Source organism: Silurus aristotelis, assembly GCF_946808225.1.
Source record: "Silurus aristotelis genome assembly, chromosome: 22".
In the NCBI taxonomy this organism is placed as follows: Eukaryota; Metazoa; Chordata; class Actinopteri; order Siluriformes; family Siluridae; genus Silurus; species Silurus aristotelis.
Window position 1 is genome coordinate 14,441,950 of NC_139595.1, and position 23,538 is coordinate 14,465,487.

At 36.5% G+C, this 23,538-nt stretch overlaps 1 protein-coding gene across 14 annotated transcripts; it reads right to left on the minus strand.

Annotated features, from left to right (window-relative positions):
* Positions 1-6,643: 6,643 nt before the first annotated feature.
* Positions 6,644-22,610, minus strand: sh3bgr (SH3 domain binding glutamate-rich protein). Of its 14 annotated transcripts, none has more exons than XM_083526120.1 (11): positions 22,451-22,610; positions 20,044-20,229; positions 19,681-19,761; positions 17,490-17,741; positions 17,058-17,087; positions 16,668-16,697; positions 14,402-14,425; positions 14,088-14,114; positions 10,729-10,755; positions 9,929-9,983; positions 6,644-7,288 (listed from the first exon to the last, which is right to left on the minus strand). In XM_083526120.1, the coding sequence occupies exons 1-10, from the start codon at positions 22,493-22,495 to the stop codon at positions 9,963-9,965; spliced, it is 723 nt and encodes a 240-aa protein (XP_083382246.1). In that variant the 5' UTR covers positions 22,496-22,610; the 3' UTR covers positions 6,644-7,288; positions 9,929-9,962. The 14 variants fall into 14 exon arrangements, with proteins under 14 accessions (XP_083382246.1, XP_083382245.1, XP_083382239.1 ...); XM_083526119.1 differs by having other exon boundaries at positions 6,644-7,254; positions 17,475-17,741; XM_083526113.1 differs by having other exon boundaries at positions 17,475-17,741.
* Positions 22,611-23,538: the final 928 nt, after the last annotated feature.

The window sequence follows — 23,538 nt, forward strand, 5'->3', positions numbered from 1 at the left end:
GAGTTTGGTTCCTCTCAAGGTTTCTTCCTTATATCATCTCAGGGAGTTTTCCTTGCCACTGCCACTGCCACTGTTTTTCTACATTTGTAATCTATTTTTTACTTTTGGAAAGCCGCTTTGAGACAATGTCTATTGTTTAAAGTGCTCTACAAATACCACTGAATTGAATTGACATTGTATATAAGCATTTAAAACACATATTTACCTTCTCCACAATTCCAAACCTAGTACACAGGAAAAGGGAATCCTGTAAAATAAATAGTTTTAGTTCTAAAATCTGAATGGCTATTTTATAATCCATAATACTGCACAAACACCAGTAAATACTGTAATCCAATTCTGTAAAAATGCTTTGGGTTTAAAACCAATACATTTATTATTCCCTGAGCCATTGTTCTGGCCAATACTTAAAAATACAAAATTTTGCTTGTTATGTTGCTTAGTTGCAATCAGAGCTTTGTATGACAGGAGTGATTTTTTATTAAAAGCTGGATTTTATTTTATTCATACTGTTTTTGTCACCAGATTATAAACACAGTAAAATACAAGAAAGTATGTGTAAGGGAGATTTCAGGCATGACACAGTGTTAGAAAAATGTGTTCTTTATGACGCACTTCTGGAGTAAAAAACAAGACAGAAATAAGTGAATTATCAAGACAATAAGGTAAGATTTGGGACCTTTGCTTTCCTGCTGTTGACTTGTTACCTTGTCAGCAGAATGCTTGGATGTTAGTGAGTAAGACTGACTGGTTAAAGTCATAGATCAAGAATGTCCTAATGGACTTTAAATCTCCTATCAGAGTCAAATTCTTCTCTTTGCGTCTCAACCCACACCCCAACAGAACCGCTTTGCCATGGGAATTAATGACACTGCCCAATCGATTCTCATTCCAGAAACCTCCCTCACTGGCATCAACAGTGTCATATCCCTGATCAAATGTACCTGGGCAACTGTCTCCTCCCAGCCTGGAGCAAATAAATTCTCTGTGAAAAATGTCTTAGTAAATACAAAAAAAATATATAATAAAATAAAGAATGATGCAGATCAGAATCAGATGCACTGCAAGCAGCAGTTAAAGAAAAGATGTGAATATGCTGCAACAACAACAGAAATAAAATAACCCAGCCATTAGGGGGGCACAAGCCAGTGTACTCTTAGTGCCGGTCCCAAGCCCGGGTAAATGGGGAGGGTTGCGTTAGGAAGGGCATCCAGCGTAAAACATGTGCCAAATCAAATATGCGGATCACAAATGAGAATTTCATACCGGATCGGTCGAGGCCCGGGTTAACAACGACCGCCACAGGTATCGTTAGCCGACAGGGTACCGGTGGAAATTGGGCTACTGTTGGCCGAAGGAGGAGAAGGAGAGGAGGAAGGCGTCTACAGAGACGGCAGGAAAAGGAGCAGTGTAGGAGAGTAGAGGTTCGGGTTGGTACTTTAAATGTTGGTACTATGACGGGTAAAGGGAGAGAGATAGCTGATATGATGGAGAGGAGAAAGGTAGATGTGTTGTGTGTTCAGGAGACCAAGTGGAAAGGGAGTAAGGCCAGGAACATTGGAGGTGGGTTTAAACTGTTTTATCATGGTGTGGATGGGAAGAGAAATGGTGTAGGGGTGATTCTGAAGGAAGCGTACAGTAAGAGTGTAGTGGAGGTGAAGAGAGTTTCTGATAGGGTGATGATCGTGAAGGTGGAAGTTGAAGGGATGATGATAAATGTCATTAGTGCCTATGCTCCACAAGTTGGCTGTGAGATGGAGGAGAAAGAAAGATTCTGGAGTGAATTAGATGAAGTGGTAGATGGTGTACCTAGGAAAGAACGATTGGTGATTGGGGCAGACTTTAATGGGCATGTAGGTGAAGGGAACAGAGGTGATGAGGAGGTGATGGGTAGGTATGGTTTTAAGAAGAGGAATGTGGAAGGGCAGATGGTGGTAGATTTTGCTAAAAGGATGGAAATGGCAGTGGTGAACACGTATTTTAAGAAGAAGGAGGATCATAGGGTGACGTATAAGAGTGGAGGAAGGTGCACACAGGTGGATTATCTTCTGTGTAGGAGATGCAACCTGAAGGAGATTGGAGACTGTAAGGTGTTGGCGGGGGACAGTGTAGCTAGACAGCGTAGGATGGTTTTGGAGGCGAAGAAGAAGAGGAGGAAAGTAAGGTTTGAAAGAAGAATAAGATGGTGGAAACTGAAGGAGGAAGAGTGTAGTGTGAGGTTCAGGGAAGAGGTCAGACAGGGGCTTGGTGGTGGTGAAGAGGTGCCGGATGATTGGGCAACTACTGCAGGAGTGATGAGGGAGGCAGCTAGAAAAGTACTTGGTGTGACATCTGGAAATAGAAAGCAAGACAAGGAGACGTGGTGGTGGAATGAGGAAGTGCAGGAGAGCATTAGGGGAAAGAGATTGGCAAAACAGAAGTGGGATCGACAGAGTGATGAGAAAAGTAGGCAGGAGTACAAGGAGATGCGGCAGCAGGTTAAAAGGGATGTGGCGAAAGCCAAGGAAAAGGCATATGAGGAACTGTATAAGAGGTTGGACACTAAGGAAGGAGAAAAGGATTTATACCGATTGGCCAAGCAGAGGGACCGAGCTGGGAAGGATGTACTGCAAGTTAGAGCAATAAAGGATGAAGAGGGAAATGTGTTGACTAGTGAGGAGAGTGTGTTGAGAAGATGGAGGGAGTATTTTGAGCAGCTGATGAATGAGGAAAATCAGAGAGAGAGAAGGTTGGAGGATGTGGAGTTGGTGAAGCAGGATGTAGATAGGATTAGTAAGGAGGAAGTGAGAGCAGCGATTAAGAGGATGAAGAATGGAAAGTCGGTTGGACCAGATGACATACCGGTAGAAGCGTGGAGATGTTTAGGAGAGATGGCAGTGGAGTTTTTAACCAGGTTGTTTAACAGGATTCTGGAAGGGGAGAGGATGCCTGAGGAATGGAGAAGGAGTGTGCTGGTACCGATCTTTAAGCATAAGGGAGATGTGCAGACCTGCAGTAACTACAGGGGAATTAAGTTTATCAGTCACACCATGAAGTTATGGGAAAGAGTAGTGGAAGCCAGGCTGAGAGAAGAGGTGACCATCTGTGAGCAACAGTATGGTTTCATGCCGAGGAAGAGCACCACAGATGCCTTATTTGCTTTGAGGATGTTGATGGAGAAGTATAGAGAAGGACAGAAGGAGCTGCATTGTGTATTTGTGGATTTAGAGAAAGCGTACGACAGGGTGCCGAGAGAGGAGTTGTGGTATTGTATGAGTAAGTCAGGTGTGTCAGAGAAGTATGTGAGGGTGGTGCAGGACATGTATGAGGACAGTGTGACGGCAGTAAAGTGTGCAGTAGGTACGACAGACTGGTTCAGGGTGAAGGTTGGACTGCATCAAGGATCGGCCCTGAGCCCTTTCCTGTTTGCAGTGGTGATGGACAGGTTGACGGACGAGGTCAGACAGGAGTCTCCCTGGACTATGATGTTTGCAGATGATATTGTGATTTGTGGTGAGAGTAGAGAGCAGGTTGAGAAGAGCCTGGAGAGGTGGAGATATGCGCTGGAGAGAAGGGGAATGAAAGTCAGTAGGAGTAAGACAGAGTACATGTGTGTGAATGAGAGGGAGGGCAGTGGTGGAGAAGGTGGAGGAGTTCAGGTACCTGGGGTCAACAGTGCAAAGTAATGGAGAGTGTGTTAGGGAAGTAAAGAAAAGAGTGCAGGTAGGGTGGAGTGGGTGGAGAAGAGTGATGACAGGAGTGATTTGTGATAGAAGAGTATCTGCAAGAATGAAAGGGAAAGTTTATAGGACTGTGGTGAGACCTGCGATGTTGTATGGATTAGAGACAGTGGCATTGAGTAAAAGACAGGAGGTGGAGCTGGAGGTAGCAGAGCTGAAGATGTTGAGGTTTTCGTTGGGAGTGACGAAGATGGACAAGATTAGAAATGAGTTTATTAGAGGGACAGCACATGTAGGATGTTTTGGTGACAAGGTGAGGGAGGTGAGATTGAGATGGTTTGGACATGTGCAGAGAAGGGACATGAATTATATTGGTAGAAAAATGCTGAAGATGGAGCCACCAGGTAGGAGGAAAAGAGGAAGGCCAAGGAGGAGGTTCATGGATGTGGTGAGGGAAGACATGCAGGTAGTTGGTGTAAAAGAGGCAGATATAGAGGACAGGGTGGTATGGAGACGGATGATCCGCTGTGGCGACCCCTAATGGGAGCAGCCGAAAGAAGAAGAAGAAGAACAACAGAAATAAAATAGATATACAGTAGAATATCTGTATGGTATTTTTTATTGCAGATTTCTTAATTCTATCATTTTATCAGTTACCTAGAAGATGAATAATACAATTCTCTAGTACAAATCATAAAGAAGAGTAAAATGCAAACACTACAAGCAGGTAAACTGAACAAAAAAGGATCAATAATTGTGGCGATGTAATGTATGTATTCACTGGGGACATAAAGAAAAGCAAAGTTATCAAATTTTGTGATAAGATATTTCTTTTTTAATGAAAATATTTGGGCAGGGCAAATCTATTTTCTATTGCTTCATGATCCCACATCATTCAATTTAATTCAATACATTTTTATTTGTATAGTACATTTAACAATGACCATTGTCTCAAAGCAGCTTTACACAGATAATACGGTAAGATAGAATGAATAAGATTGTTCTTTATAAGTGTAAGTTTGCCACCAAATCTCCAAATCTTTTCCGTCTTTCGGCTTCTCCCATTAGGGGTCCCCACAGCGGATCATACGTCCCCATAACCCCCTGTTCTCTACATCTGCCTCTTTCAAACCAAGTCTTCCTCTTTTCCTCCTTCCTGGTGGCTCCATCCTCAGCATTCTCCTATGATATACCCCATGTCCCTCCTCTGCACATGTCCAAACCATCTCAATCGGGCCTCTCTCACTTTGTCCCCAAAACATCCTTCATGCGCTGTCCCTCAAATAAACTGGTTTCTAATCCTGCCCATCGTCGTCACTCTCAACAACAATCTCAGCATCTTCAGCTCTGCTACCTCCAGCTCCACCTACTGTCTTTTAGTCAATGCCACTGTCTCTAATCCATACAACATCGTAGGTCTCACCAAAGTCCTATAAACTTTCCCTTTCACTCCTGCAGATACTCTTCTATCACAAATCACTCCTGCCACTGTTTTCCACCCACTCCACCCTGCCTACATTCTTTTCTTCACTTCTCTAACACACTTTCCATTGCTTTGCACTGTTGAACCCAGGTACTTAAACTCATCCACCTTCACCACCTCTTCTCCATGCAACCGCAGCACTCCACTGCCCTCCCTCTCATTCACACACACGTACTCTGTCTTACTCCTACTGACTTTCATTCCCCTTCTTTCCAGCACGTATCTCCACCTGCTCCCTACTCTCACCACAAATCACAATATCCAAGTCTGCCACCTAATGATGCAACCAAATTATCTCTGTAGACTGTGACCAGTCCTTTAACCACTGTCTGGAACTCTCAGTAGTATAATTAAGAGCGGGACTGGGTAATGCAAATAGGGTTGGAGGCAAACCAGGGCCCACAGGCACCAGTGTCAGTAGTAGTGAACTTTGATATAAAGAAGGAGCTGATGGAACCAGGATGCAGAAGCTGAAGGAGACAGCACATTTTAGAATTAAACATGAAACTAGAGATACCAATGATCCAATACCAAATATCAGTCTCAGATAGCAAAAGAAAAAGGTCAATTAAATGGAAGAAAAATAATCTTAGAAATTATAATAGATCCTGTAAAAAAAATGGCAGTATTTGTAATTTATATCTAATGTATTTCTGCACCTAGACTTTAATGTTTTTTAAGGTTTTAAGGGTTATTTTTTCTGTTTGCGTGTGTGTTTGAAAAATTTGACTGTAAAGTGTTAAAGGTATAAAAAAAATAAATAAATAAAAAGCATATTATATAAAAATAAGTAATTAATATCTTATAGCAATCAGCATTGACTGATAATTATAGTTAAAATACTAAGAAAAAATGTTTGACCAAATGTCTATGGAAAGCTAAAATATTATTAAAAAAATGATCTATCTTTGCTTACACAGTCAATAAATGTAACATCAATAAATAAAAAAAATGTATGCAAGAAAATAATAATTCCTTTCAGGGGAGATTTAAATATGCAGCAAATAATAAAACACACAGCATCTAATGCCACATATTTTTTTTATTGGCATTCAGGTAGATTTAAGCAATTACATGAAAGAAAAGTGCTTTTCAGTTCATAAATGACAACAGAAGCCTACAGCTGGAACTTGTAATGATGATAATGTGAGCAATATTCCCCTGCGAACAAATGAATATCGTGGTTTATATATATATATATATATATATATATATATATATATATATATATATATATATATATATATATATATATATATATAAACCACGAAAATGTTATATATATATATATATATATATATATATATATATATATATATATATATATATATATATATATATATATATATATATATATATATAAACCACGAAAATTATTTTTTTAAATATTAAACAGGTTTTATTTATATATATATATATATATATATATATATATATATATATATATATATATATATATATATATATATATATATAAATAAAACCTGTTTAATATTTAAAAAAATAATAATAATAATAAGATGACAAAAATTATATTAACCTAATGAATTGCAATTAGGGAAAAAATGCAACATTATCAACGCTCCTATTAATAATGTCTTTAAAAAGGGATACTATAATGTTTTTTTTTTTTGTTTTTTTTTTTTTTTACTTTTTACCTCATACTACATGTCTCCAAAACTACAAGCAATGATTCTAAAGAGCAGTATACTTCCAGCCTTCACCCTGTCGGCCCACCAGGTTGCATTTCAACACTACTGGTTATGGTGCACCTATAACTACAATAGACTGCAGGACAATCAGTGCTATCTTCAAAAACAGTATTAAACTCTTCTTAATGTGCGATATAGCACAAAAAAGCACAATGTCACAGCGCATATGCTGAACAATTAGCTTTAAATATTACAAAATCTCCCTCCTTTAGAATTCGTCATAAAAAAAAAAAAAACCTAAAGGTAGCTAAAAAGGAAGGAAAACAGCAGTTTCATTCAAGTTTGGTGGTGGTGGTTTTCATGTCTAAGTTCCAGAAAGTGGCTGTGTGAGCACGCACTCCAGGACCTTTTGTGTGGAAAATGTTCTGCGTCAAGCATCTTCATGGTCTTCAAGCAGAGGCTGTCACGTTGGGTGGGAGTCAATACATGCAAAACTAAAATTATAACAACAGACAAACAGAAATTTGGTTATTTTCTTTGTAACAGTAAGCTGCAACAGATATATGCAAATTATTAGTTTTCTTAGCTAGCATTATTATGATAAACATTCTTGAAAATGACTAATCACCTGACTAATGACTGTTAATTTCACATGCTTATATTAACATGTGGTCTTAATAACAATAATGACATGTACCACATAAACACAATAATTATTTTTTTTTATATAAATTCAGGTTAGTCATAAAATAATAGCTGGCTAACATTGCAATTGAAACCTAATAACTCAATATATAAATAAGGCTTAAAAATCCTCTCAGGAATTCTGTTATGCTAACTAGCTGGCTAACATCAGCATGGAGCATGTGAACAGATATATCAATATACCACTTAATATCCTCTTACAAATTTGATTAGGTTCAGTTTATAAAAACTATGTGGTAATAGATAAAAAATATGAAAATTAATGAAACAGAAAAAAAAATACAAAATTGTACTTAGTTAATTCATGAAAACTGTCTGTCTATCATTAGCAGTTAAACACACAGACAGTACATATTTAACTTGATCAGGTTTAGATGATAATAATTAGCTGTTGGTTAACATTAGCATAAAATTTATAAACTCATGAAGATTATGAACATGAATGTGACTTAAAACGTCTCTCAGAAAATTTTGTAGTGAAAATGATAAACATGAATATTATATGAGTTTAAAATCCTCTCAGACATTTGAGCAGAACAACAAGGTAGCTAACATTATCGGTGAAATATATTGAAATACACTGATATAAATATGTAGTCATCTAAAAGTAAAAGGATACCCTGTCGCCTTTTTTTAGGGTTTATGTATCAGGGCGTAAAACTAAACAACTGGTCCTTATCAGGTCTTAAAATGACATAAATACATCCACTGATGAACAACACGTCATATAAAACCTGTAATTGGTTATTTAGACAAATAAAACAAACATAAAATAGACATGTATGAAAAACTAAGTACACCTTCACTGCTTCAATTGGATTTAAAAGGATCGGTAGCAGACAGTTGCTGCTAATCCAACACCCTTGATTGATCAATCATCAGCCCATGTGACCACCTCTGTAAAGTCAGCAGTTTGTTGTTCTGGAGCATTTAAGTTTGTTCTCACACAATACCAAGGAGCATTAAAAAACATCAGCAATCTGATCTTAGATAAAATATGTTGCTGCTCATTAATCTAGGAAGGGTTAGAAGGCAATTTCCAAACAATTTAAAGCTCATTCTACAATGAGAACTATTATTTAAAAGTGGAAATATTCCAGACAGTTGCCAATCTCTGCAGAAGTGGACATCACAGCAAATTCACCCCAAGGTCAGACCATGAAATGTTCCAAGAAATTGCAAAAAAAAAAGTTCTCAAACTCTCAGACTCTACAGGCTTCAGTTAGCATGTTAAATGTGAACGTTAAAATAGAAAAAGACTGAACAAATATTGTTCAGATTCAAAGTTGCATCTGAACCAAAAGCACAAACACCTCATACTGTCAAGCACAGTGGTGGAGGAATGATAAATTCGGCTTGTTTTGCAGCTGCATGACCTGGGCAGCTTGCTGTCATTGGGTTGACCATGAACCTCTCTGTATATCAAAGTATTCTACAGTCAAATATGAGGCCGTCTGTCAGACAGCTAAAGCTTGGCCAAAATTAGGTCATGCAACAGGACAATGATCTTAAGCACACCAGCAAATCTAGAACAGAACGGCTGAATAAAAACAGATTCAAGGTGACCCGAAATGCTGTGGCAGGACTTTAAGAGAGCTGTGAATAAATAAATGCTCCCAAACCTTGATGACTTGTAGCAACACTGTGATCAAAAATATGACTGTAGTCATACTGAGCAAGATGCAAAAGGTGGTTCTACAGGCTATTAAATCATAAGATTTACTTAGTTTTTCCACATGGTTTCTTTATTCCAGCTTGATTTGTGTAAAAACAAATAACAACACAGTGTAATATGTCAGAGGTTACATTTACCCAATTCTAAGACCTGCTAAGGACCAGATGAATTTTATTATGTCCTGATACGTAAAGCTATACAAGTCAAAGAGGGGTGTACTTTCATTTTCACAACCTTAATGAGCATGACTGAACACCAAGTAATACTTGAAAAAGCATTTAACAGCATTTTAAAAAATGTTAAAAATTCAGTTAAATAGGTGTTAAGCATTTTTCTCCCATAGACCATTAAGGAAAAGGTTTATCATGGCTTAATGTGATGGCAGCGTTTTTAGAGGACCAAATTCAGTAAACACATTAATAGTAAAGAATACTATGTACAGACAAGCGGTCTGGTTGTGTTTCGTCTCGTAAAAATGCTGTCTTATCGTAACCCACTTTAAGCGTTTTTCACATTAAGCATTTTAGAATGTCCCCTTATAGACTTTTTTTATATGGACTCAAAGACACCCCCACATTATCATCTATAGTCTAAAAAGCAGATAATAAGAGACCTTTTCTCTTTTCGCATCATAGCATTTATTTTACACATAAAGCACACCTCTGTTTCAGCCATGTCTTTTGGATATAACCTTTGGACAAAATTAACCTTATCGCTCCACCTAGTGGTAGGAATGAAGAACAACAGATCTTACCATAGTTAACCTGATGATCCTCTGTGTCCCATCCTCAGTCCTCATCCTCTTCCTCCTGTACCACAAAATAGATCTGAATTGGTTTCTATCAACAATACTAACATTGGATACCTGTGAAAAAAGTAGCTGTCTAGCTGAGTCAATTAATAAGTTATTATACAAAAAAAAAAAAAAAAGAAGATAAATAGATTGCAAAGTGTTAGTTTAGTTATGGAATGGTTTTGAAATTGTGTTCACACATCGTACTAGTACTGAATGAACAAATCTAAGATTTTAAAAAGAGCATAAGTATTATAGAAAGTAGTGGGCAAACCATTGATAAGGGATTAAAAACACAAATTTGTCAGAGGGAAGCTTTCTCTACCTCTTCCATGAGGAGAACCTTTACACTTTAAGTGTTATACGGAGGACAGATCAGGAAGGTATGGTGCTATGTTTGCTGTAAGAACCTGGTTTGCATTGAAGCAGACTATATAATTGATTTATAATAAATTTTTTGACTGTACACATATTTAAAAAAAAATGCAGGCTATTTAAGTGCTTGTTATTGATTTTATTTAATCAGGGACGTTTCAATAAGGATGTGCGAACATATTTTTTTAAAAATACTTCTTTACATGCTGTGTGGATCTTGCTGAGATCATAAATTACAGAGAAAACATGGAGACAAGTGTGTTTCTACTCCAGGGCTGTACAAGTGACTGTATAAATAATAAGGGTCTGGAATAAACCACAGCACAAAAAAAACCCTGTTAAGATCCATCAAAATCCATGAAACGTGCAATGCAGTGAACCTTTACCTCTGATGCTTGCACCTCTTCTTCTTCCTGTGTCACAGAAAAAGCAGCAAGGAACTTGATTAAAACATGCAAAGTCTATCCGGTATGTTTAGACCACAAACAGTACAACAAGTACAAAGTACAACAGTACAGAGAGAAACCAACCACTACAGGCACTTAGATGTTTTGTCCGTGTGTGTGTGTGTGTGTGTGTGTGTGTGTGTGTGTGTGTGTGTGTGTGTGTGTGTGTGTGTTTGTGTGTGATCAGGCTGAAATGGAGATCTGTTGTGCTGGGGAGAAAAAAGCAAAAAGCAATGCTTAATGGGTGTTTATGTGTAGAAAATGAGATCAGAGGCTGTGATGCTTCTTCCTGTGATTCAAGTAGACAGAAAATAGAAGCATGCTAAGAGACAGCATAAGCAGAGATGGATTTCAGACTGTAAGAAGAGATAATTGAGCAGAAATGAAGGCAAGAATGAAGAAAATGTTTTTTTCTATTTAAAAACGTGGGAGAAAAGAACAAAAAAGAGAAAGAAAGCAGATTGAGAGGCAAGAGAACTTGAGCGCATGGTAATACATTAATTTATTTTATTCAGTAGGCACCTCTTCCTGGTCAGGGCCAGTGGGTCCAAAGCATATCCCAAGATCAGAGGACATTAGATTGCAATCCGCCCTCGAATCATTCACAGCGCACCATCCGTACATCAATTCACATATACATTTACAGCTAAGGGCAAATTTAGCATATCCAATCCACCTACAAGCATTTTTTCATGGAGGAAACAACGCATACACTAGCTTTTAGCTATTAGCTAAACCAAGGGGGGGTTAGACATTATGCTATCATTTAGCACTGTGTTTTAGGAGAATACTCATAGTATTATTTGTCCATGTGAGATTATACTTTGACAAATAATACAATGAGTACACTCCTAAAACACAGTGCTAAATGAAAGCATAATGTCTAACCCCCCCTTGATTTAGCTAATAGCTAAAAGCTAGTGCATGAGTTGTGTCAAGTATTGAATCAAATAATAAAAAGAGATGGGGTGGTGTGATGTGATGGTTTCGGCATGAGCCATGTTTCCAATTAGTTTTACTTTTCTTATACCACAACCATGTTTTATTTATTAAAGACAGACATATTATTTAATAGATTATTTTTACTTTGGAACATCCACATGTCGACATCCACCACGTCATTGCAGCTTGTTACTGAGAATTCACAATGTCCTCTGTCCTGTCTTGTGGTAAAAAAATTAATTAAAATTCCAGCAATGCATGTTGTTGTTGTTACACTCCATACTAAACGAGGTGGTGTTTTTTGCCTAAATAAATAACACATTTTTCAATCTTCTGCCATAGAAGTCCTTGTGAATGAGTTGTTACCAGTGGCGGGCCATGCATTTCACACCTAGGCTTTCAGTGGTGTCCTTTCTATATCAATCCACTTCTTAATACCATTATTTTGATGTCACGGCTATAGAAACCATTAATATTATATAGAAACGTAGTATAACAAAGTGCTGCATGACAGACAGGTATCTCAATGAGAACAGTGAGAATGAGTGCCCTTAATTAAGCAAGAAACCCAATGAACACAATTCAAGTCTCCTTTCACTGTAGCCACAGCCCCACCATCTGCATACATGATCTCTAGCAGAAGCATCAATAATAACCCCATACAGATATTTTAATAATTTTTTTTCTGTGCTTTAAGGCTTTCCTGGGGATGATGGTAAATTGTGCGTTTTGGTCCAAAATCTAAAGGGGAAAAAATACAAACATATAAATGGTTAATTAAAAAGCCTAACAGCTGTTTTGAACTGTTTTGGCTGACCTTTACTTATGAAGGCCAGGTTTTATTTAAAAGTCCATCTTGTAAATGTCTTTGTAAGTATATCTGCAAACAAATACATTTCTTCTCCTCTGTAGTTTAAATGTATTTGTATGAATTTAATCATGGAGCCATTGTAGTCTTTCATTTCACAATGAAAATCCACGATTCACGATTAAATCCACACAAATATATTTAAACTTGCAGTTTGCTACAGATGCTGTTTGTGAGTCTGACTAGCGCACTCTCTGACCATCCAATCAAAAGACGTGAAAAAATAGCAACTTAATTGGGTGCCAGCTAGCAGGCCTCGGAGTTGCCAAATCGCATTCTGTTTGGTTAAAGCAACAGCTTCAAGGAACATAGATTTGAAACCACCAAAAGCCCAAGTTATTCATTTCTACTGGCCTTACAGCAATAATAGATGTAATGGCTGAAATCTGATTGGATAGAAACTCTAATGTAAATTTACAAAAGAGAAACGCTATGAAATGGAGAGAATAGAAAATGTAGAATATATATATTTATATATACACTATATATATTAATGCTGTCAAAATTAGCAAGTTAATAACACGTTAACGTATATAAATAAAAACGGCACTAACTTTATTACCAGCGCATTTCTGTTTAACCTTTTCTATTACAAATATACATACATAATTATAAAAGAGGCGAAATTTAAACCTTCAACGTAACACATTTATTCACGACGTCCTTTCTTTACTTTGATATAAAAAATAAAAAAATAGACTTCACCGAAAATAAATTTTTAATCACTAAACCTTTGTTTTACTGATGCACCACGTTTCACATCAGTACGAAAATCCGCCATGACGCACACATCCGTCAATTAAAACCGTCCTTGTGAAAACATAGCAAAAGTTCCGTTTGGCGTCCTGGTGATTAACGTAATTTAAAACACCATAATTACTTAAAAAAATGTACAATTAGATTTTGTCTTCAATCTCTATGTTGAGGATGATTTTACTAATAATAAACATAAATTTAAATTAAGTATCCATATCTGTCCACGCCCCTGTTGATTAGAGTATTAAAAACTTGAAAAGTATTAATTTAAGGTACAGATAAAAATGTGTGATTGAGTTAACTCTGACAATCACGTGATTAATTGCGATTACATATTTAAATCAATTTAAATCACTTGACAGCCTGTATATATACGTATATCGTTGTTAGTCATTCTTACAGAGTTTAGGGAAGCAGAGAAAACCTTGCTGGCCCTGACAGCGCACCACTGGTTGTTATTATATAAACAATAATGTTTCAGAATGAGTAGATTTACAGTATACATACTTGTGATTTGCCTTGTAGTTCACAGGTAGGTATATGATTATAGATAATGAATTAACCCCCTCTAACCAATCAGAATTCAGCAGCAATTTGGCAGGAGCATCATCAATGTGTGTCTCTGTATCAGCTTTGGTCCACAACCATATTACCACATCGGGCAAGCAGATAGAGGGATAGAAACCCGAGAAACATGAAGACAGAGAGGGAAAGAGAGAGTGTTGCGATCTACCTCAAGCTGTCGAAGTTCTTCCTCCTCCTAAAGAATCAACCGCAGTGGGTCAAAGGGGTTTCGCATGATAGGCAAAAGAGAGAAAACATACAGACACACAGAAAACACACAACAAACACATGCAATAAAAGGAATGAAAGAGCTGCTTTGTGTATAGTGTGTATGGAAAAGAATCAAGCCAGCAGGTGCAGGACTAGGGAGAGAGGCGGTTAGAGAGGAGAGAGGTAAGGCAGAGAAAGGTCTAACTGGTCAACAATAAGAAATAAACTCAGATCTGTGCTTAATATGAAAATTGGCCCACACAACCAAGTTACCTCAGACATTAAGTCCTCTTCTTCCTGGAAGAAAGCAAACATATAGATGGGGCAAAGAAGGTTTAAAGGTGTGAAAAGATGTGGATTTTCTTGGTTTATACAGTTTAGTCTAGTCAGAGGACTGAACACACTATGCAAGACAGAGAACAACAACAAAAACCTGCCACAGAATACACTATTTGGTTTAAAGGGATCGGGACACCCATCCAAACCTGCTCCACCATGGCAGTGCCCCTATGCACAAAGCCAGCTCCATGAAGATATAGTTTACATGGATTGGAGTGGAAGCTCTTGTGTGTTCTGCTTTAGAGATTTGACCTCAACCTTATTAAAAAACCTTTGGGGTGAATTGGAACACTGACTTCACCCCAGTACCTGACTTTACTAATGCCCTTGTGGCTAAATGAGCACAAATCCCTACAAACACACTCTAGTAAAATGTTTTAGAAGAGTGAAGGTTATTACAACCGCAAATGGGAACTAAATACGGAATGGGATATTCAAAAAGCACGCACGAATCTAACGGTCAGGTGTCTATAAACCTTTGTCCATATAGTGTACATGTACATATAGGAGACTTTTTGAGTGTGTAGTGTTCTGTGCTAAGTGTAAAGTCTGATGAAAAATAAAACGTGGTAAACAAAGAAAGGACCTTTATGCTTGTCACATAGTGAAATTCCTTCTTTGCATATCCCATATAGGGTTAGAGCAAAGAGTCAGCCATGATACAGCACCCCTGTTGCACAGATAGTTAGGGGCTTGCTTAAGGGCCTCGAGTGGCAGCTTGGCAATACCAGGGCTTGAACTCACAACCTTCTAGCAGTAGCTACAAAATCAGAATGCTTTTTTTTTATTAATATTCCAAATAAGGTGTGTAAATATAACAAATCTGTAAAGTGCAAATTATTGCTTGCCACACATAAAATTATAAAAAAAAAAAATTATTTATACACCTGTTTAATATTGTATATTTACCCTTTCTGTCCTATTGAGTGATGGGATTCAAATTGAGATGTAAGGAATTTGCAGACCAAGTCATCACCTGTTATGTTACACAAACCTTTCCTGAACAGGTTTTTGTAGCAGGACACAATATCCTGCCTACTGTTGCCATCCCTTGACCAGGTAAACTATACACCCACACCCAGCAATCTATGTGGAAAAAATATGATTCATTAAACCACCTTCTTCCACTGATTCCATTATTATGCTCACATGCCCATTATAAAGCATATTCGCTGGAATACAGAGGTCAGCAAGGATAGTCTGACAACACAACTTCAGACACATACTTATTACACAACATATGCAGCAAGCTGTAGTGCAGTGTGTTTGTTTTTTATCGACTTGACTTTCCTGTCGTTTCTTGACTTGACTTCACAACTTTCTATCAGAGCCAGCATCAAAATTTTGAGAAATTTGTGTTTTAGTAGCTCTTTCGTAAATGCTTGCTCTTCCACACACATTAATGAGCCTTGAGCAACCATGGCCTCGTCTCCAGTTGTCCTTTCTTGGCCCACTTTTGGTAGGTACTTACCAGAAGATCTTAGACCCAGTAATCAAAAGTTGGTCCTTGTCAAAAGTTTCTACTTGCTAAGTTTTTACTTTTAATAATTTTAAATTGTATTCGTAATTTATTTTCAAAATGTTCACATTATAAGGGTCCATGGATGTCAAAATAGTTGAGAACCTTTATGTTAGACACTTGTATTGTGCTTAAAACAGAAAGATTAACTAATTAAACTTGCAGCCATCAAATATGGTATTTCCTGTTAAAGCAAAGTGTGTCTTGAAAAAGAAGTGTTTAAAGTCACCATGCAAAACCCAAAATGATTTTTTTGTAGACTGGGCAAATAGAAAGGTAATAAAACAAAAAAACCTTGCAAATAATGGCCTATGAGAGAGCAAAGATGAGTTAGCAGTCAAAAAACAAGGATCCTTATACACATACAGTAGCTGGAAAAAAGAAACAAGCTGATGGTCTGCATGACTTTAAGTTGAGTTTAGAAGTCAGAATGCACTGAGTAAAGTGTTTTATGGAGCTTAAATACACATTAAACATGAAATTCTGAGTTTTTTTATTGAGCAGTAATTAAAAATAATTAGGTTTAATAACATTTATAACACCTCTGTTTTTTTAGGGGCAGGGGCATCTATATCTATCTATATGCTGCATTCTTCAGTTATTATACACATGCCAGAGGGATTTAAAAAAAATGTTCAATGTTTAAAACTTCTGAAATGAATAAATAAAAATAAATATTACCTGTTCATATTCTTCTTCTACTTCACCTTCCTGTCAAAACAGGAGAAAAACACTATCAGTAAGAAACTGAAGGCAATTCTCCTTTAAAAAAAACAACACCACATTTCTGGACTGAGAAATTAGTGTTTTTAAATAAAAGATTTTAAGTGCATTTAAGTGAATTTAATGTGTTTTATGGGAGAAACCATGATGACTGATGACCCCCAACTTTCAAACTCACTTATAAATTTCACATTTCTTATTTCAGCCATGCTCACTCTGGTCTATTCTTGCCTTTGGATCCTAAGCAAAAAATCTTTCCCCTAATGACAATGCAAAAATTCCCATGAACTGATTAAGAGAATTCGAAATGGCCAAGCCAGAGGATGAGAGAAAGATTCAGTAGTTTACCTGTTCTTCTTCCTCTGCATGCTGTATTTTCTGTTAGAAAAATAAAGGAAGATTGATTACTATTGATCACTATTGATATTGATCCTTGATCACTATTAAGAATTGAATGATGGCCATAAATTATAATCCATATAAAAAGTGATGGCCATGCAGTGGCTGTTTAAGGGCTTAGGTGAGAACAGGGGGAAATGAGGAAATGGTTAAAATTAGAAGTCACTGCATGTCCAACAAACCTGAAGAAAAACAAACTCTCAATCAATATGTTACATTATAGCTAGGAAGTTAAAGGAGGAATGTGAAGGAGCAAAACATCGGGAGATCAGGGAGACAGAAAAGGGAAGCATTATTGAGGGAAGGAATGAGGGGAAGAGGAAAGAAGTCAATGCACCAGGAGGAAAGTGTTGAGAGCTAAATTACACTGTCTTGTACTACTTCTGCTTCCTCTTCTTCTTTTTGTTTGTCTTCTTCTTCATCATCAGCTTCTTTTGCCTCCACGTCTTCTTCTTCTTCTTCTGCCTCTTCTTCTTCCTCTTCAATCTCCTCTTTCTCTTTAGGCTCTTCTGAAAGCTCGTCTTGTGCCACCTGTTCTACTACCTCTTTATTTATCTCTTCTCCTCCTTCCACCTCTGGTAAATTCACCTCAGATGTATTTTCATTCTGCACCTGTTCTGAGATTGCTTCTTCCTGGTGGCAAAGAAAATCAGCATTCCCACCCAAAAAAACAGGTGAAACACATGTAGTATGTGGAAGGATGTATACATAATGGTTGTGACAGTCACACTGGTCTTCACACTGGACCAGTGTTTTATGTGGATATGTGTTTTATGCTGACACAATAAATTCAACTGATCAGAAGCAGTTGTATCAGCAGTAGGAAACATAAGAAACAACAGATGTCTGGACACAGGATTTTAATAAAACCTGAGAATGAATGTAGAAGAATAATGAAATTTCATAATATGAACACAGCTACTTTCTTTGTCCCCCAACATATGTTGTCTATGTTGTTTAATTTCAGCAATTTTCTGCCTGTTTGAAAAGTAAAACATTGCTGCAGAAAGATTTGACCTTAAAAAAAGAAAGGAAATAAAAGAAATATTAAATGTATGTCCAAATATCAATACACAGGAAAATGCCCCCATTTTGCTCTAAACATACAAATAAATAAAGTTGATAAGAAGTTCAGTTTGCAAAGCAGCTAATAGTTTGACTTTATAAATATAGTATACAATTGTATATTTATTATATAGAGAAATTATAGAGATGAAAACAGTAAATATTAAATGAATATGTATGAATTTACTTTATGGCCCACAGCCTTTAAATCAAAACGTTTTTTGACCAAAAACACCTGAACATTAGTGATAACAGGATAAAAGGTTGCAAGGAAATGTGTAAGGAAATGATGGTATTTTTCATATTGTTCTGTGCTGTTTGATTGTGATTTAAGCTTCATTAATTTCATTCTCATTTTTTTGTTGTTCTGATGAGCAGGTGATGCTAATACAAAAACTGTTTCCCAATTATAAAGTCATGGTGGAGGAAGTATCAGGGTTTGAGGCTGCTATTTCGCTTCCAGGCTTAAAGAGTTTGCAATCATTAAAACAACAACAAAATCAATAAACTTTACAAGAAAAAAAAGTCAAGTCAGAGCAGCAGTTTGTCACCTGAATTTCACCTGAGGTTTGATGATGCAATGACATTGAGCCAAAACATGCAAGAATTCTTGAATGCATGCAAGAAAGAGTCCAGAATGCAAATATAAACAAACTGAGATGCTGTGGTATGGCCTAAAGAAAACAGTTCCTGCAACAAAAAAAAACATAAAACAAAAATACTAAAATCGTTGCTGAATCTATGAGGGGTGTACTCACTTTTTTTGTGGAATACTGTACATACAAATCCCAGAAATACATTTTGTTGTAAGAAGAAAATGTCTGTTATTTGTTGGTCATTAAATAAAATGTTTTCATGCTTTAAATGATGTGACACAATGTGATTAACTTGAAATATACATATGTATGTGCAATTGGTTTAGGCAGAAACACGGATAAAATAAAACATAACTTAATAATTACAGAAATCCAGATGGGTTTAGAGGGCTTTTGTAATGACATATGTACAGTATATTAATAGAAAAAACTTCTTCAATTCAAGTAGAATGAAGCTGATCATTTCTTCTTCTTGAGTAAAAGACAAAATCCCCTGCTTGAATATCACACCAGTATGAAAACTTTACTTTCATTATTTATGCAATTCATGGTTACAGTCTTCTGCAACACGAAGAAGAGGAGAGAGTTTTTTTTATTGTTGTAGTCTTATATTAAAAGGACCCTCAAACTTTTGCCAGAACCATGGGGGCTCCTGACAGGTTCTCATTTTACACAGTTTATGCTTTCACTTAAAATTTGCAAGGGACAGCAAGTTTTTGTGTAATGTTATAGAGTAAAAAGTTAGATATTACCCATTAAAACACAGTGAAGTAATGATTTGATAAAGTATAGATACGTATTTGAATAATGCACACATTACAGAGTTTTAACATAAATTTGAAGAAATCAAAATGCCCTGTTTTATACTAAGTAATGGAAAAAATACAGACAGACAAACTGACAATACTGACCTTGAAGCCAGATGGAGGGGTCAAACCCAGGAATTCATAAACTGAGTTGTCCTCTTTGGCATCAAAGAAAGTGTCATAGTCCTGTAATACAAGACGTGTGTGTTTTCAACAAACAAAAACTATGTCGCTTACAGGAATCATTTTCTTCAAGAAAAACAAAACAAAATAAAAAAGAATTCATACATTTTCCTAACAGAGATGCATGTTTCCAGCCATTGGGGTGGGTTACAATTTGGGACAATAGTTGGCAAGAGAATTAAATGGAACAGGAAAAATTAACTACAAGAAAATTCTTGTTTGTTGCGAAACTCGATTAAAATCTTGATTTCAGTAACTAAACCATGTGATCTTTTACTTACTTACCCCACAGTAGTTGCTCTCATTGAAGATCTGAGGTGGAAGTGGGATTCCATTAGATGGCTTCTTTTCTCCTGGTACATTTTCCCTCATCCACATGCGATTTTCTTCATTTGAAGCAATGTCAAGCTGTGCATATTCAATTTTGAGAGCTTCCAGAAACCCAAGCACATCCTGCTGCTTCTTTTTGATCTGTGGGAATTAATGAAATATGTAGCTTACAAATAAAAATGTTAGTAACAGAATATAAAATGGGAAAACACTAAAAAACCAAAATCAGTCAATTGATACTAACAAAAACAAAGTAAAAGTGTTTGTTTTGAAATTAGTGATTTTTGCAACAATCCTTTTTTTTATTTAATTTTATTTAAATTTTTAATACAATGGTAATAAAAACGTGTTTAAGTTTCAGCTGACCCAAAACTGATTCAGGTGTAGTAGCAACTATAAAATACCAATGTCAGTTCTCAGCTCGGTAGGCACTCCAGTTCCCAGCAACCACTGCTGCCTACCAGAATGTTCTCCACCAAATCCAAATGCAAACACACACCCATACTTTCCCACTCTTAGTCTCCTTGCATCGGATACCTCTGAAACACTCACACACACTCTAAAAAGAACTCCTATTCACAAAAACCATGCAAAGTATTATGCTCATTGTACTGTAACTCTTGTTCACTGATATTTACCAAGCCTTTAATCTCTGTTTTTACTTCGTTGGTGAAATGTTTTGTTTCTGACATTTCGCCCTAATCTAGTTTTTTTTTAAGTATTAATTTCAGATTTGTCTGCCTGTCTGTCTCATATTTCTTGACGAAGCTCTGTGAAATTTTATTGAAGATGTACTACAATGTAAATTTAGATGTACAATGGACCAAAAGTGAAAAAAACAAGAATACATGAGCAGGGTGCCAGTCAATCAGAGGGCACAATATACCGTAAACTCACAAGCACATAATCATTCACACTTATGGCCAATTCATTTCGGTTAATCCACCTATTAGTATGTGTTAGGAAAGTGATACAGGACACCATGCAACAAAACTCCACACAGTAACCAAAGCTCAGGATTGAACCATAGCTGATGCTATGAAGTACTCAAAATTGCCAATTCAGACACCCATTAGCATAAACTCAGTATGGAAAGCGTAGGTTTTTATTGCACCTCACAAGCTCATTGCCTATTAGACATGTCATATGACAAAGAAAAAAACTGGTTTCTTTCTCTGCATACTCTAATTATTCATGTGCAATGTTCACAGCATATCTAGAATAACATCACATCCAGTTAAAAAAAGTTTTAGCGGATTCACTTATTTCCTCTTATTGTAAAAGTTCCTTAAGCTGATATGTTCTACATTTACTGTCTTGCCACACTGCAAAAAACTTCTGCAATATTCTGCTGAAAGAGGCCAATGTCATTACTCAATGACATGAAAGGGTGTACTTGGTCTGCAGCAATGTTTAGGTAGATGGTATGTGTCAAAGTAAAATCCACATAAATGCCCGTATCCAAGGTTCTCCAGAAAAAAATTCCACAGCCCCATACACAGTAAGTCGTAATGCGTTCAGCCTTGGGCACCCATGACCCTGTTACCAGTCCACATGTCCTTATTTGGACCATTTTACTAACCACTGCAGAGCAGGAACACCCCATATGACCTGTCGTTTTTGAGTTGCACTGACCCTGTCATCTGGCTCTCATAAATTGGCCTCAACTACGAGGACTAAACCTTTTTTTCCTTATATATATTACAGCTTGAAAAGTGTCATTGTAATAAGATAATCATTGTTATTTACTTCATATATACTGTATATATTAATTCTTAAACATTAATTGTATCTGATTACCTCTTTTCTACTTCTCCATCTCTTCACTATCGATTACTATTCATTATAAATATTAAAAAATCCATTAAACTTAGTGTAAAATGTATTAATAAATATGCCCTCGTGGGGAATGGTCCCTTGAGGATTACATACGTATAAAACGCTGAGGGAAAAGAGATGCAGAGCATAAAAGCGGATTAATATTTAATGTAAAAATGTCCTTATATTAGATTAAATAGTGTGGCATGTGTTCTAGCATGTTCTGTGTGCTGCTGCTAGTCTAAGTGTTTCTGCAGGTTTGGTATGTGATCCAGATCAGTGACTGCACAGATATATAAGGAAACTGGAGGAGGCCTAGGAACTTAGAGTATGGACTCAATTCTTTCAGAATAACTAATACAGCCTAAAGCTTCATTAAAATTGATTCATTTGTACTTATAGAAACTCCTGAACTAACAGGCTGCCATTATAAGTTGTCTAATTTACCAGCAAAATTTCATATCAGTAGTCTATAATAAAACTAGAGATATAGTTAAGATTTTAGCACAGTGAAACCAGCCAATTAAAAATCGTCCTGACTTACCGCTGTTGATCCTGAGGAAGAGGCCAGAAACACTTTAATAACCATTGTTAAGTTTGTTGGAAGAGGCTGTAGTTTGTTCACTCGGCTCGAGCGCACTGGAGGCACTGAAGTCTATTTTTGTCCTACAGAGCATCATGATAGCAGCTCTGACTGAATGATTGGCAACTTCAGCTGTCTGTCTGTCAGCATTGAGGGGCACTGCAAACTCGTACATGGACAGAAATAGCAAGTTAGGCCAGCCTGTGTTACAGGACTAAGTTTGAAAGCCTGTAGTTAATAATTAATCCATTTGAAAAACAGCTTTATTTTGTTTATTGCCTTTGGAGACAAAAATGGAGGTAAAATAAATTGGGTATAATCTATTGCATAATTTTGCATAATTGAAGGCAGTATGACTGGTATCACTCATAGCAAACCAAATACTGAAACAAACTAAAGAACATTAATAAATAAAGGTTACTTTTGCATTGTTATAAACAAATTGCATATTATACAGTGGCTGTCAAAATGAGGGGGAACACCTAGTCTTTTATGGTTATTAAGACACATGAATTATTTTGTTTATATGCAATTATGAACAAAAGTAAATATTATTTTGACCAACAAATGTATAGATGTGCAGATTTTGGCACAAAAATGTGATAAACAGTTCAAAAACAATAATCTTCTATGAAAATATCGTCATCTGGACAGTTCTTTCTTCAAACATTCAGCTGATATACTTGTAAAACTTTTCAGAGATGTTCTTCGATAGTTAAATTTTTCTTTTTTGACCTTGAGTTCATACAAGAGCAGCCCAAAAGGATTTAGGTGTGATGACTAGGCAGGCCATTGCATAATAGAGAACACTTAAACCAACTGTTTGCTCTGTAAATAACACTACAGTTAGAGAAGTTGGTTTAAACTAGCTGCAGTGAGGATGGAATTGCATAGCGCTGAAGTGTAGAACAATGGTAGCCATGTTGGTTAAGTATCTCTTATCATTTAACCTACATGTATCTAATAGGCTCTCCATAAATAGAAACTTGGAGTGTGACAGTTACATTTACTTGAAAACTCACAGTTATTGTCTAGGGTGACATTTTGAT